At 39.5% G+C, this 12422-nt stretch overlaps 1 protein-coding gene across 2 annotated transcripts; it reads right to left on the bottom strand.

The window, feature by feature from the left end:
• Positions 1-400: 400 nt before the first annotated feature.
• On the bottom strand, positions 401-12419 carry npy (neuropeptide Y). 2 transcript variants are annotated; one of them, XM_080863208.1, is made up of 4 exons: positions 2203-12419; positions 1738-1925; positions 793-882; positions 401-703 (listed from the first exon to the last, which is right to left on the bottom strand). In XM_080863208.1, exons 2-4 carry the CDS (start codon positions 1923-1925, stop codon positions 682-684), a joined length of 300 nt encoding a protein of 99 aa, XP_080719334.1. In that variant the 5' UTR covers positions 2203-12419; the 3' UTR covers positions 401-681. The 2 variants fall into 2 exon arrangements, with proteins under 2 accessions (XP_080719334.1, XP_080719335.1); XM_080863209.1 differs by having other exon boundaries at positions 9437-12419.
• Positions 12420-12422: the final 3 nt, after the last annotated feature.

The following is a 12422-nucleotide window of genomic DNA, read 5'->3' as shown; positions in this document are numbered from 1 at the left end:
CACCACCACCTCCACTATGTAGTTTGAGATGATGTACTTATATGTGCGGCCACAAGAGAGCGCCATTAGCCATTCAATTTTGAATTCAACTGGACTGTGCGTGCTTAACTCGGTTTAACTCGCTTCCCTGCCCAATTACCCTGTCTCATAGAGCTTCACCAGCTGCTACAGTAACTGGAAGACAAGGTGTGGCACAGCAAGTCCGAACCCGATCTCTTCATGGGTGACAAACAGTTTCTGATGATCAGCTTTGAAAACAAGACCTCCCTTAAAGCCCTCATTAAAGCCCTCTGATTACTTTTTGCAAATAATATACAACACTGTCATCGTGTCACTCGTCAAACAGATACCAGGGGATGCCTTTGTTCAAACAGTGAATCTTTAATAGCACAAATATACAATACAATCAGCAGACCCCCCCTCCTCCACTTTACGATCATGTTGCACAGATGACGACTCAGAATCAAGTATTTACAGTTTTATGGCACAGACTTCAAGCAGTGTTGGGTGTGGCTGATGCGTAAGGAAGAGGGGTTGGATATATACGTTGCGGCTCATGGAGGCGAAAGGAGGGCAGAGGCGTGGTGTTCGTTTGGTGTAGGACGTAAGTGACGGACATGTAGAGGTCAGAATGTCAGCGCTGGCGGGACAGCAGTGAGCGAGACGAGAGGGATGGCAGCATCACCACAGTGATGGGTCATATCTGGAGACACGGAGAAAGAGAGAGACAGAGAGGTGTAAAGATCGAGATACAAATACAACGACAGAAAAGTTGCGCCTTTAAACGCATACCTTGACTGTGGAAGCGTGTCTGTGCTTTCCTTCAGCAGCAGCTCTGAGACCAGTGTGTCCAGAATCTCAGGACTGGATCTCTTCCCATACCTGGAGCAGAGCGAGATGGAAAGAAGGAATTAAAAAGGGCGAGCTTAAAAATGAATAACAATAAATATAAATTTCTTTGTCCAATTACGAGCGAACAACTCTAAGTCATATCTCGCTGTGTCCTTGAGTCATATGTCCAGTCATGAGCTGAGAGAAATCTGTGCAGAATCAGACCCAGCAGGCTCAGATAGGAGTTCCATCGCAGGTGGTCACATTTGCCTGAAAAGATAAGACGTGACGGCGCATTTGTCCCTCTGGGTGGCTTAACGCCTGCAGAGGTATCCAGCCCACTGACAGCTGAAAGCCAAGAACAGCGGGTGACTTGCCACTGCACGGTGACAGTCTGGACTTTCTTTTCTTTTTCTTTCTTTCTTCCTTCCTTTCTTAAAAAAAAAATCAGTGGTAAATGGGCAGCAGGCGATATCTGCTCTGTCACAAGAGAGAACGAATAATCTACAAGACCTGCAAGGTTCAGATAACTCCAACAAGTAAAATTCCACCGGACTGCCAGCTTATAGCCTCCTGGCTTTGAATGACATGACAAGCACTGTCAGAAAAACTCAGTTTCCTTACTGATCAGTTTGACCAGTTGGAAGATACCAGAGAAATAGAAGGAAAAAAAAAGACGTGTTATTGCCTTTACCCGTGTAACTTATGGCATTTCAGCCCAGGGTATAACAACGTTTTGAGATAAAATGAAATAGTCCCACTAAAATAGATTTATTAAAAATTATTTTATAAAAAATAAAAGAACAGTGGGGGCAGCATTTGAAGAGGAAAGAAATAATGAGTAAACAATAAGTACTCTGTTATGTTCAATTCTATTCTATTGGGAGGTTTAATTAGTCCGCCCACCTCTGTCTTGTAATGAGGTTGATGTAATGTCTCAGGGCTGAGTAGTACTTGGCCAGCTCCTCCGCGGGGGCGTCCTCCCCGGGGTTCTCTGGTTTCACCGGGTATGCCTCCGTCAAGGCGCCCAAGCAGACCAGCGCCCACAGCAGGAACCCCAGAGTCCCCAGCCAGCTTACCAAGTTAGGATGCATCTGGCAGAGTGAAGTACAGAACAGTTAATTAACATCAGTGGACACCTGTTATGCTGTGCTGTAAATTTCTTGGATTTGTCATTTATTCTGGATAAATTTCTTTCTGAAAACAAACAAAGCATTTTTTTTATTTATTTTTTTTTTTACTGCAAACAAGGTTAGTATTCCAGAAACCAGGACTTTCATGGCATACCCAGTAGATACGCATTAGAAGTGCTACGGAGAGACTTTAAAAAGCTGAAATAATATCATGTCAACCTAATATTTACATACTTACTTTCCCCAAGGGTTAGAGCGAGATCTGCGCGCTGTCCTGTGGCGTCTCCTTTTCTCTTCTGAGCGCTTGGTGCGCGCGGCGGTTTATATGTGTGCGCCAGACGCGTTGCAGAAAAGCGCGTCAGAGCAGCGCTATCTTTGCCTTTCTTCGCGTGAACGTCACCGCTGATGCTGTCATTAGCGCGAGTGTTTTTTTATATTGAGTATTTGAAGCTCTTCCCATTAGTTTAATAGATGCAAAATAACAACGGAAAGTAGAAACAGAGTGCGTTAATAACAAGCAGTTTTAGGGATGGTTTTTCCAGACTTTAGCCAACCCTGGTGATACGATGGTATTTTATAATCCAAACCAATTAAGACAAGTCATGTCTATGAAGGAGCATAACATAATTATTGCTACAGGATAATTAAATTCTAAAAGGTCCACAGCAAGTGCACAGTTACGCATCTAATGGACAATTTTCCTATTGGAAATATGCTTGGATTATCTTGACTTGTTATTAATGTAACAATATTTTTATTGCACACACACACACACACACACACACACACACACACACACACACACACACACACACACACACACACACACACACACACACACACACACACACAGAGCTGCATTTAAACACACACTGTCACACAGACAGGCTGATACACACGTCAGCTCCTCTGTGGAGGAAGAAGGTAAACAATTTCACAATCAAGTAGTTATTCTTCTACATAATGAGATCAATAATCCCATTTGAAGTCACAAAAGAGTGGCAGTAATGCAACACTGTGGGCGAACTTCAAATGATTCCTCTATAGAAGGCCTCCTCACGAAAGAAACTCCTGTGACGGCGCCCTCGGCTGATCTGGAATAAAAAGACCTCAAACCGACTCACATGTGCATGAGCGCCATTTGACTGAATCAGTCCACTAATTTCATTTTGCCGTTATTCCCTCAGATGAAATGAGACTGTGACTCTCAACGTGAACAAAAGCCCTAAATGTGAATGTCACGACACGTCAGCCAAAGAAGAGCCCAATCTCCAAGGAACCCACTTAATAAGAAAACCCAAATATCACTTCAAATGAATCTGTATCACCGAGTGCTTCATTTACCTCCCATTCATAATCCTTTTGTATACCAGCCCGCAGCCGTATAATCTGTCAAAATCAGTATTCTTCAGCAGTGCTGCTTTTTTAAGTTGCGCAGAGGATGCGTTAAGAGGTTTTTGTGTAACACAGGATGCTAAGAGGGGAGATGAGGGATGGGGCACAAGTGAGAGAGTGTGGAGCACAGAGTCATGACCAAATCGTCATGATCGCAGGCAGGAATGAGAACTTTCAGTCCTCCTCAGGGCATGCGTGCGCGCAAAGAGAGCACTTCATCAGGTATAACAACGTTTTCAAGGAAACAGCTTGCACGTATACGTAGGTGTCTGACTTGTGTGAGTGGAGCAGATGTCTAAAGCACTCCGACAAAGTTGAGAGGTCAAATAGTGTCTGCTTGATTAAAAAGGCGGGGGGTGGACTTTTAAGTTTTTGACCCGATAATGGCACTAGATAAAACGTTAAAGGAACTAAAACATCTCACCGCTAATGGTGGCACTAAAGGAAAAAGCCAGGGCATCACCTTGATAGAGATTAGTCATCTAGGATCCGTGCATGCCTGTGAAAAAGTTTGCTGATCCATCCAGCAGGTGTTTAGAAAGTGTACAGCTCCGAAGAGAAAACGCAGGCTTCCTGGCGATGCTTACAGATGAAGTCATGGGATCACTCATCCACTGGGAAACATGACTGTGTGATCATGAATTCACTGGATGCAATGTTGTTGAGATCTTTCAGTTTGCACCAAAGTGAATTAGAGCCAATCAGTACATTTCCATACAAAGATGTGGAGCATTCAGCATTTGCTCCTGTACTATATTGTACTTTTAGAGGTCTCTGGGGTCATACCATGTGAGGTACTGCTGTTGTACCCTGGACAGGGTGTAGTTATATGTATGGTTTAGTTTTTACAGAGAGAAGTCTTGGTCTTCAGGTGACATTTTTCTATTTTATTCTCTTATTTCTTAATGAGGTACATGGGCTTCCATTAGTTTAGCTTTTTGATTAATTCAGAACAGGATTGGCATTTTGTAAAGCATTTCTTAGTCTTGTTTGGCCCTTAGAAAGGTACATGTAGTTACCTTTAGGTCCAATCAGGGGGGAATATTCATGTGGATTGTTCCTCTAGGGACAGAAATTGACTTTTAGTGTGGCTTATATTTTTGAGAGCATTAAACAGCAACTCAAAAATATTCCTATGCAGGCCTAAAATTTGAACCCAAAGAACTTCCTTTGAGGCAGTGGATGAATCCCAAACTAAATATGCCTGTCAGACAGTGGATTAGGAGACACGCGCAGACAAATCGGTGTCTTTAGGGATACCTTTGAGCTTTTGAAACAGCACGCATCCTTGCCAGCAAGAGTCAAAGAGCCTTTAGACATATAGAAAGAGAAGCTCGGTAGATAAACTCAGGGAAAATATAACAAGTGGCGAATAGCACACCACTACATGAAGTCCCCCTCTGCTGCTTGATTGAAAGCTGGATGGAAATGCAATGCAGTTTAAGTGAATCAGAGACATTAATTGTGAGAAAACTCTGCAGTGCAATTCACACTGGACAGGTTTGATGGGTGTAAAAGGGTGCTATTGTAAATCACTGTCAAAAGTATTTATTAATACACAGGTGAAAATAGTCCCCAACAAATGCACTTAGTCCTGCTTGAACTTTTCTTCTAGATATCCATTTAAAAAAACAAAAGGGCTATGTCTTTAATTCATTATTTAAAGACTATTTTTTTAACAGTAAGAACAATATATAACACCACCAGCCTTATCATTTTACATCTAAGGTGAGACAGGGGATCAAAAATAATCAGCTAACAAGTATGCAATTAGGAGACATTTTGCCAGTGACATCTTTGCTTATTTGCGGCTTCTTTCTTACTGCACATACAGAGGATTAGTCTGTGCTTGGGGTTATAACAGTCTCATCCAGTGTTCTGTTCATTAAATATTTACATCATGATCTATAATTAAAAAAGCTCTGACAACCAGGTCAGATATTGGAGGAAATCTGGTGAATTTCTGTACATCACAAAAGAGGAAAAGGAAGAGGACGAGGGCACCGTTCTTCAAACTCAGGGGGAGAAAAATGGTTAAGTGACAGGGCTAAGAGAGTTCAGGGGAAATGTGATCATTCTTTTATGTTAGCATCAGCACTAATAATATCAGTGCTATTAGAAAGATGGCTACCAATCAGCCTAATACAGTCCCAGTTATGCTGGCTAATTAGACAAATTAAAAAAATACCTGCAATTAAGTTAACAATGATGTATCAATGCAGCACCTTTAAGGTAACCGCTGCAGAAAATAATTTAATGAAGAGCTGGCATTATCAGAAATCGGCTCTGTGGAGACCGACTCCTTCAGAGAGCAAGCTGTTTAAATGCAAATTTGTTTTCTCCTCCTCTCATCAGCCTCCTGGTTTGTACAATAAGTTCTCTCCCGGGATTTGTAGAGATGAAAAGGCTCGCAATTTTCGGCTGCTCTGAATGACACTTTTCAAATTTACAGTGTGTACGAGCGCACGAGGAAACAGAGACAAGCAGGCTATGTGCGTCGTCTCTGTCAGGCAGTTGCATGCAAACAGGCCAAATCCCATTGCAGCTTTGTGCTTTCTTTGGCTATAACGGCATTTTTACATACAACTCTGACATCTAAATTGCTGCTTTTGACTACACTATTGTGCAATGGTGACTTGTGGTAAGCAAGCACTACTATTACTTAGATAGGGCACGGCAGCTCCCGGTTTAGCTGCAAACTGAAGGTGATTTGAGCGCCATTGCAGAGGATTGTGGTTTGTCATCGATTAAATAAACCAAGGCACTGGATTAGCGACTTTAACAAAGTCTGATTGTTGCTTATATAGCTCTGCTTCATCATAATAACAATTGACTTACATTAGGTGACATTTAAGTTAACAATAGTTTTACAGAAAGATTTCTGCTGAACAAACTTCATAGAAGCATATCCACAAATGGTTCTTCTTTGTCTTGGCTTTGACATTAACTGACAGTCTTTGTAGGCAATTATGCAACATCTCAAAGAAACCTAAGCTTCTCCTCTACTTTCAGATCACAGAAAATACAATACTGACAACCCTCATAGAGGAAACATTAATTTCTTCTTCTGTTTATTCATTTCTTCTTCTCCTTATTAAACACCCACTGCTTTAAGAGTCAAACTGCTTTCACTCATTTTAATTTACCTGTCTTAACCTTGTCTGTCAGCGCTCCTTGCTGTCTCCTCTGATCTGTGTGAGTATGCGTCTGTATCTGTATGGGTGTTTGCAAGTGTGTCTCATCTGCTTCTGGGGTGAAAGCAGCACCAGTGTCATGTCAAGAGAAGCATCATATAAGGTCTTTTGAGAGACAGATGAACAGAAGGTCACGCTAGCAAGCTGTGACAGGTTGGTTCGGCTCAGGTGTGCAGGTGGGAGTCCTGAGCTTTTATATTAGGAAACCTGATGAAACCTGTAACACGTCAAAGGGCCCTAAACTTTAGTTTAATAAATGTTACGACCTGTGTAAGACCACGGCAGTCTGTGTGCGTCACTGTTATGTCTGCTGTCACATTGAATTGAATTTATCTGAGTCATTTTGGCGAGGTTTTAATTTTTTTTTGAGTGGCAGAGTGACAAAAAATAACCTTAAACAACAATTAAAATTGATTCTTTTAATTCTTTTAAAACGTATGTATTTAAACACAAGACACACAATCAAATGAATGACATCACAATTTCCAAATCATAACTATTTAACATATTAGTATGTCTACTGAATACATTGACAGTACTTATCCATCCATTTATTATACTGTAGCTGTAAATATATGTTAAAATATTTTACCAACTTATTAGATACCATATAGAAGACGCCTGGTAATAGTGTGTAAACAATGCATTAGTAGGCAAAGCATCAAGAGAATGTGCTGCATTCATGACGTTCACATTCACTGTGAATCAGCCACTGACTATGCCCCGATACTTATTTTGTACATTAAAAGCATCTGCAGATTTAATGTTATTATTAGGGTAGCATAATGCATGGTTAGGCTACTGTGAATACAGATGTTCACACTAAAACAGTGGGAATTTTTTTTACAACAAGTGCAATATTATAAGTAAAACTGCTTATAAAGATGTTTGAGTTTAAGTGCTGTTTCTTGCATAATTTATTTACTTAGGATTAATGATACAAAATAGTACTGCACTTTAAGAGGCTTAAAATTGGGCTAAGTCTTAAGACAAGGGAGATATTATTCTCATCTAGGCTAAATGTTTTGACCTCTTATAATGGCAAATGCGTAATGTGCTTTAAAATGAACTGCTGCGGGAAACATGCTTGTTTCCTTTGTTGCTTCTCAAATAGGAAGATCCCACAGCTGTCTATTAAATGTAAATCCATGTAAAGCTAGGCTGGTTAGCTTAGCTTAGTCTCTGTTCAAAGGCAGCAAATCCACTAAAGCTCACTAATTAACCCATTATATCTCATTTATTTAATTAAAGAGTGTTTTACTGTATATGCAGAGTTTGAGCTGAGCACAAACACACAAGCACAGGCCCACAGAGAGGGTCACAGCACTTGTTGTTAGCCAGTGTACAGCTAATGTTTAACATAGTTGTTACATTGGTTGTTTAAGATGATTACAAATGGCCAAAAAGGGTGGATTCACACCAATAACAAGGTCAAGAAACATTTTACAAGAGAAAATACAATCACTAGTAATTCATCAGCGTGTCAGATAGGTGTTTTCCAGTCTTCCTAGTTTTTATGCTAAGCTAATTAGCTGATGCAAGGCAACCCTATACTTAACTGAGAGATCTGAGGATAAATGGGACATTTCCCAAAATTGAAATGTATTCTCTGCGTACTATCTTTAAAATTAAGACTAGATTCAATCATCTGACACAGATTTTAGATTTGTGATCGTTAATTGCATGCTAATATATGCTGTCTTTCATGTTTTTATTTTTTGATATTTTGTTGTTTTGTGTTTTCTTATTGTACTATGAAATTTCATGCTGTAATTTTATGTACTGTTGTAAATATGTATTTGGTTTTTGGACCAAATTGTTGTACATTACCTGATGGTTTATTAAATTTATTATTGTTTTTGTCTGACCTGCCAGGGAGTACAGACAAAAAGTAGGTTTTTGGTTTTCTCGCATATTTACTTTACGCTGTCCCTTTAAAATAAATAAATTCATATATATAGGCATCAGTTAAGTTGTCAAAATCTGCTGCTAGGCTTTTAACATGCAGCAAAAGGAGTAACTACATTACATCAGTCCATGCAGGCCAGTTAACTGTTAGTTTTAGAATTGATTTCAAGATTTTACTGCTGCTTTTATTAAGTGCTACAGGTTCAGACTCCAGCCTATATCTGTGAGATGCTGACATAAACCTGCACTGGTCCCAACTAAAAGTCTTGGAGCATTTGAAGTTCAGGCCCCACAGATGTGGAATATTCTGGAGGCAGATCTTAGGTGGGCAAACTCTGTAACCTCTTTCAAATCTGAACTTTAAAAATGCATATTTGTTGCTTTTATTATTATTAGGTGCTTTGTAACTTTTATTTACTTTTATTAAGTGCTATATAAACACAAACAGTGTAAAGTCAATGGATTTTCTTTTTGTGCGTGTATAATTTACCTGACTTTAAGAGAAAAAAGAGCTACAGTTTTGTGGAAACTCTCAATCAAGAGAAAGGACAAGAGTGAGTCTACAGCGAACCTTAGGCTCTGTCCTGCCTTGACAGCTATAATTTTAGATATTTTATATTCTGGGCCTCCTGTTACTTTACATTGTTACTGAAAAACAAATTGTGGAAACCCTACTGTCCTTTATCATTGACTTATAGCTTTCATGGTATCCTAGCATTTATAAGTGCCTCATTGCTAGGTTGAATCAATAACAGCAACACTAGTAACACTAATTCATCTCTATCACTGGCTACTTTGTGTATTTGTTTAAACTCATATGAACTCCATCAGTGTTCATATATTTATGAATGAGTGTGTGGGTGTGTGTAGCTGCTTGTGTGTAAACACGTGCTAGCCAAACAATCATTAGTTATACAATACCTTTGACTCTGTTATCACAGTGTCTTACGAAAAAGCAAAATCCATTTCTCTCACCTCACTCGCCACCCCCCTCCCGAGTCTGTCGACACAGGAGGAGATCGAAGCACAGCATCTATGAAGTCAATTTCCCACTGTTTCTACCACAAAAGAGAGGAAACACACACATCAATGCCTTAGATTCATGAAATTCTGATTTTTTTTTTCATTCCTCTTACACATTACTCTGTTTTCTTCAAGTAAGAACAGAAAAAAGCTCTTCAGATTCTTTTGGTAATCAGGAGAGGATTCATGGAAAAAGACTGGCCTGCCACACTGAAAGTCTTGGGTTGAAGATGTTAGAAAATAATTTAGTAATCAGATTATTAATGAATAACTAAAATGGTAAACTAGGGAACTATAGATCTCACTACATATCCATAAACATAATATCATACTAATAATACTGTATGTTTGTGTAGTAGTAGGTCTACATTAAATTGGACTCTCACATTATGGGACATTCCAACCATTAGATTTGGTGAGAGTAAATTGTCACATGCTAGATAAGGAGGACCATTATGTTAATCATTTACTCATGAATTATATATTATTTATTATATAAATATATTTAATATGTAATTGAACAATGTAAATCTTGTTTGTGCATTGTGGATGCAAAAGTGGAACAAGTGAAAATCATTTCCGTGCTCTGTATTGGAAGTGAACTGCACTGTACCTTTTAAATAAATAAACAAACTGAAATTGAAATACTTATGTTATGATTTAGCATTTTTCTCTTCAGTTTTGGGCAGCACAATGGTGTGGTGGTTAGCCTCAAAGCCAGAAGGCCAGTATAGTTACAAAACCATAAACTGTGTGTGAAAGGTAGAAGTAGCCCCTGGTCTGTAACATGAAGCCACTTTGAAAAAGCTTTAAACCTGCATTTTTACTAATGGCCAGCAGGGGGCAACTCTTCTGTTACAAAAATCCTGGTTATGTGGAAGTCTATGAGAAAATCACCTTACTGCTCATTTGATTTGTGTTCAGTAAGTATCTCATAATGAGTTTATAGTTCCAATCACTAGTTTAAAATCTTCCACAACATGATGTGATATTCATTGAGTAAATGTAAAGTAAAACAGGTAATAAAGCAGGTCATTCGTGCCAGCATGCTAATTACTAGTATGATTGCCAAGATGCTAATGTATAGGTGTGCCCTTACATCCTGCAGTTTCTCAGCCAGATCTTGACAGTATTTGTTTCTTTTATTACCTCTGGTCACCTCTGGTTTTTCTGAAAGTCAACACAGGAAGAGCCAAGACGCAACCTTGGATATACACATGCATTCATTCAATTTATTGTTTATGTCAAAAAGCCATGATTTTAGCTAATAAATAGCAGTACACATAGGCTGTCTTCCTCCTTTCATCCTCAACTGATTGTGGCAGATGGCTGGCCTTCCTAAGCCTGGTTCTGCCAGAGATTTCTTTCCTGCTAAAAGTGCAGGTCATGCACTTTCTATGCAGCAAGTTAAATAAGAAATATCCATTGCAATAATTTGAAAACATGCCACATTAATTAATTTTCCCAAATATTTTGCACGGTACTGTTTTACACCCTTTGTAAAGTGGTTATAATAGACTCTCTCTGAGTTCTTAGCATCATTTTGGGAATTCTCTTCAAAATTGTATCCCTAGATTCTAACTTAGCATGTAAGTGTTTTTTTTTAATGATGTGTCAGAACCTATCTGTTGTGTTTCTCTGTGCCTCTGCATGAATATTTTTTACCCCTCTGTCTGTGGGGAAATTGCAGGAAGAGTTCTTTACCTCCAGTTAATTCAGTCTTTGTTTACGATAACTGTCACACGGGTAATTAAGTGTCTTCTTGCGCAGTAATTGCCAATTTAATCTTCCGTTCTTGTCTCTTGATTTGTTGCGTCGAATCTGTCAGTCAAGCAGGGCGTGGTTTCCATGGGGATGAGTCAAGTGTAGTAGTCATTCCCCTCAACAGGTTTCTGAACTAAATTACCTGTGGCCTCCTTAACGAGGTTGCTATGGAAAGGCAATTACACTAAATAGTAATCGTGCCAGACTAATTCGTCAGGCCTTTACCTCTTAAATTAATAGGTTTTTCACCTCTTGCTCTGCCTCACCCCATCCCACTCTGCGATAAGCAAACACTGTAAATAGGTAAAGTTTTTCTAAGAATGCTTGATTCTCTTCTAAGTAGCAAAGGAGAAACACGATTAATATTTTGAAATGTGTAAACAGCTGTGCATGCTTTATTTAGCCTGATACCATGGGCATTGTTTACTCTGAATCTGAAGTTTCAGCTTTGAGATTTCAGATTCCTCTTGGTTCCTTTTTAAACACTCGCCCGCTGAGACCCAGGTGCATCCATGTCGTCCTTCGAGCACAGACCAACATTCTTTCCCCCACGACCACCTGCTCAGCTCACTAACTCGCACAAACACATGCCAAGTTCCCTCAGGTAATGCCAACATTACAACACAGGTGACTTGAAATTCACTGGGCACCGCCAATGTGGATGCTGATCCAGTTTGACTTGCGATCATCAGAGTAGGAACATCTGTGTGGGAGTAAATCCTCATTTGGAGCCTCATTAATTGTGTTTCTAGGTTGAAGACGTTTGAAAGTGGGCTGTCAGTGAAGAATACATGACCCGCTTCTATCGTCATTCACTGGATGGATTAAATCAACTCTCATCATTCCTGATCTACCGTGAGGAATGGGATTAATCAATCGGAGACAGTACATCTATCTGCAAATTAAAAACTGCGCTCATCAGTGAGCACGTAGCGCCGTGATTCTGCTGTTATTTTAGTGATGTGTTGAGTGGGTGGCTTCTTCGCAACAAGAAAACGTCAGTCATAAATGGCTCACATGCGTAAACTGACCAGTTTTATAACTAAATGTTAGAGTGACTATTCATTGCCATAAGATTTTTAGGAATTAAACTTTAAGGACCACTAGTTCATAGAAAATATATTTCTGGAAGTGGAAAACATTCAATATAACTTCCAATCTTCCCAGAACTGAA

This window comes from Rhamphochromis sp. 'chilingali', assembly GCF_963969265.1.
Source record: "Rhamphochromis sp. 'chilingali' genome assembly, chromosome: 17".
Taxonomy (NCBI): Eukaryota; Metazoa; Chordata; class Actinopteri; order Cichliformes; family Cichlidae; genus Rhamphochromis; species Rhamphochromis sp. 'chilingali'.
The sequence above is the reverse complement of the archived record's forward strand: the minus strand, read 5'-3'. Positions and strand labels throughout refer to the sequence as shown.

Excerpts from the sequence above, each read along its gene's own strand:
- npy (XM_080863208.1), bottom strand. The coding sequence starts at position 1,925 with ATGCATCCTAACTTGGTAAGCTGGCTGGGGACTCTGGGGTTCCTGCTG. Across the intron at positions 883-1,737 it reads AACCTCATTACAAGACAGAG|GTATGGGAAGAGATCCAGTC; the intron begins GTGGGCGGACTA and ends GCTCTGCTCCAG. Across the intron at positions 704-792 it reads GACACGCTTCCACAGTCAAG|ATATGACCCATCACTGTGGT; the intron begins GTATGCGTTTAA and ends CCGTGTCTCCAG.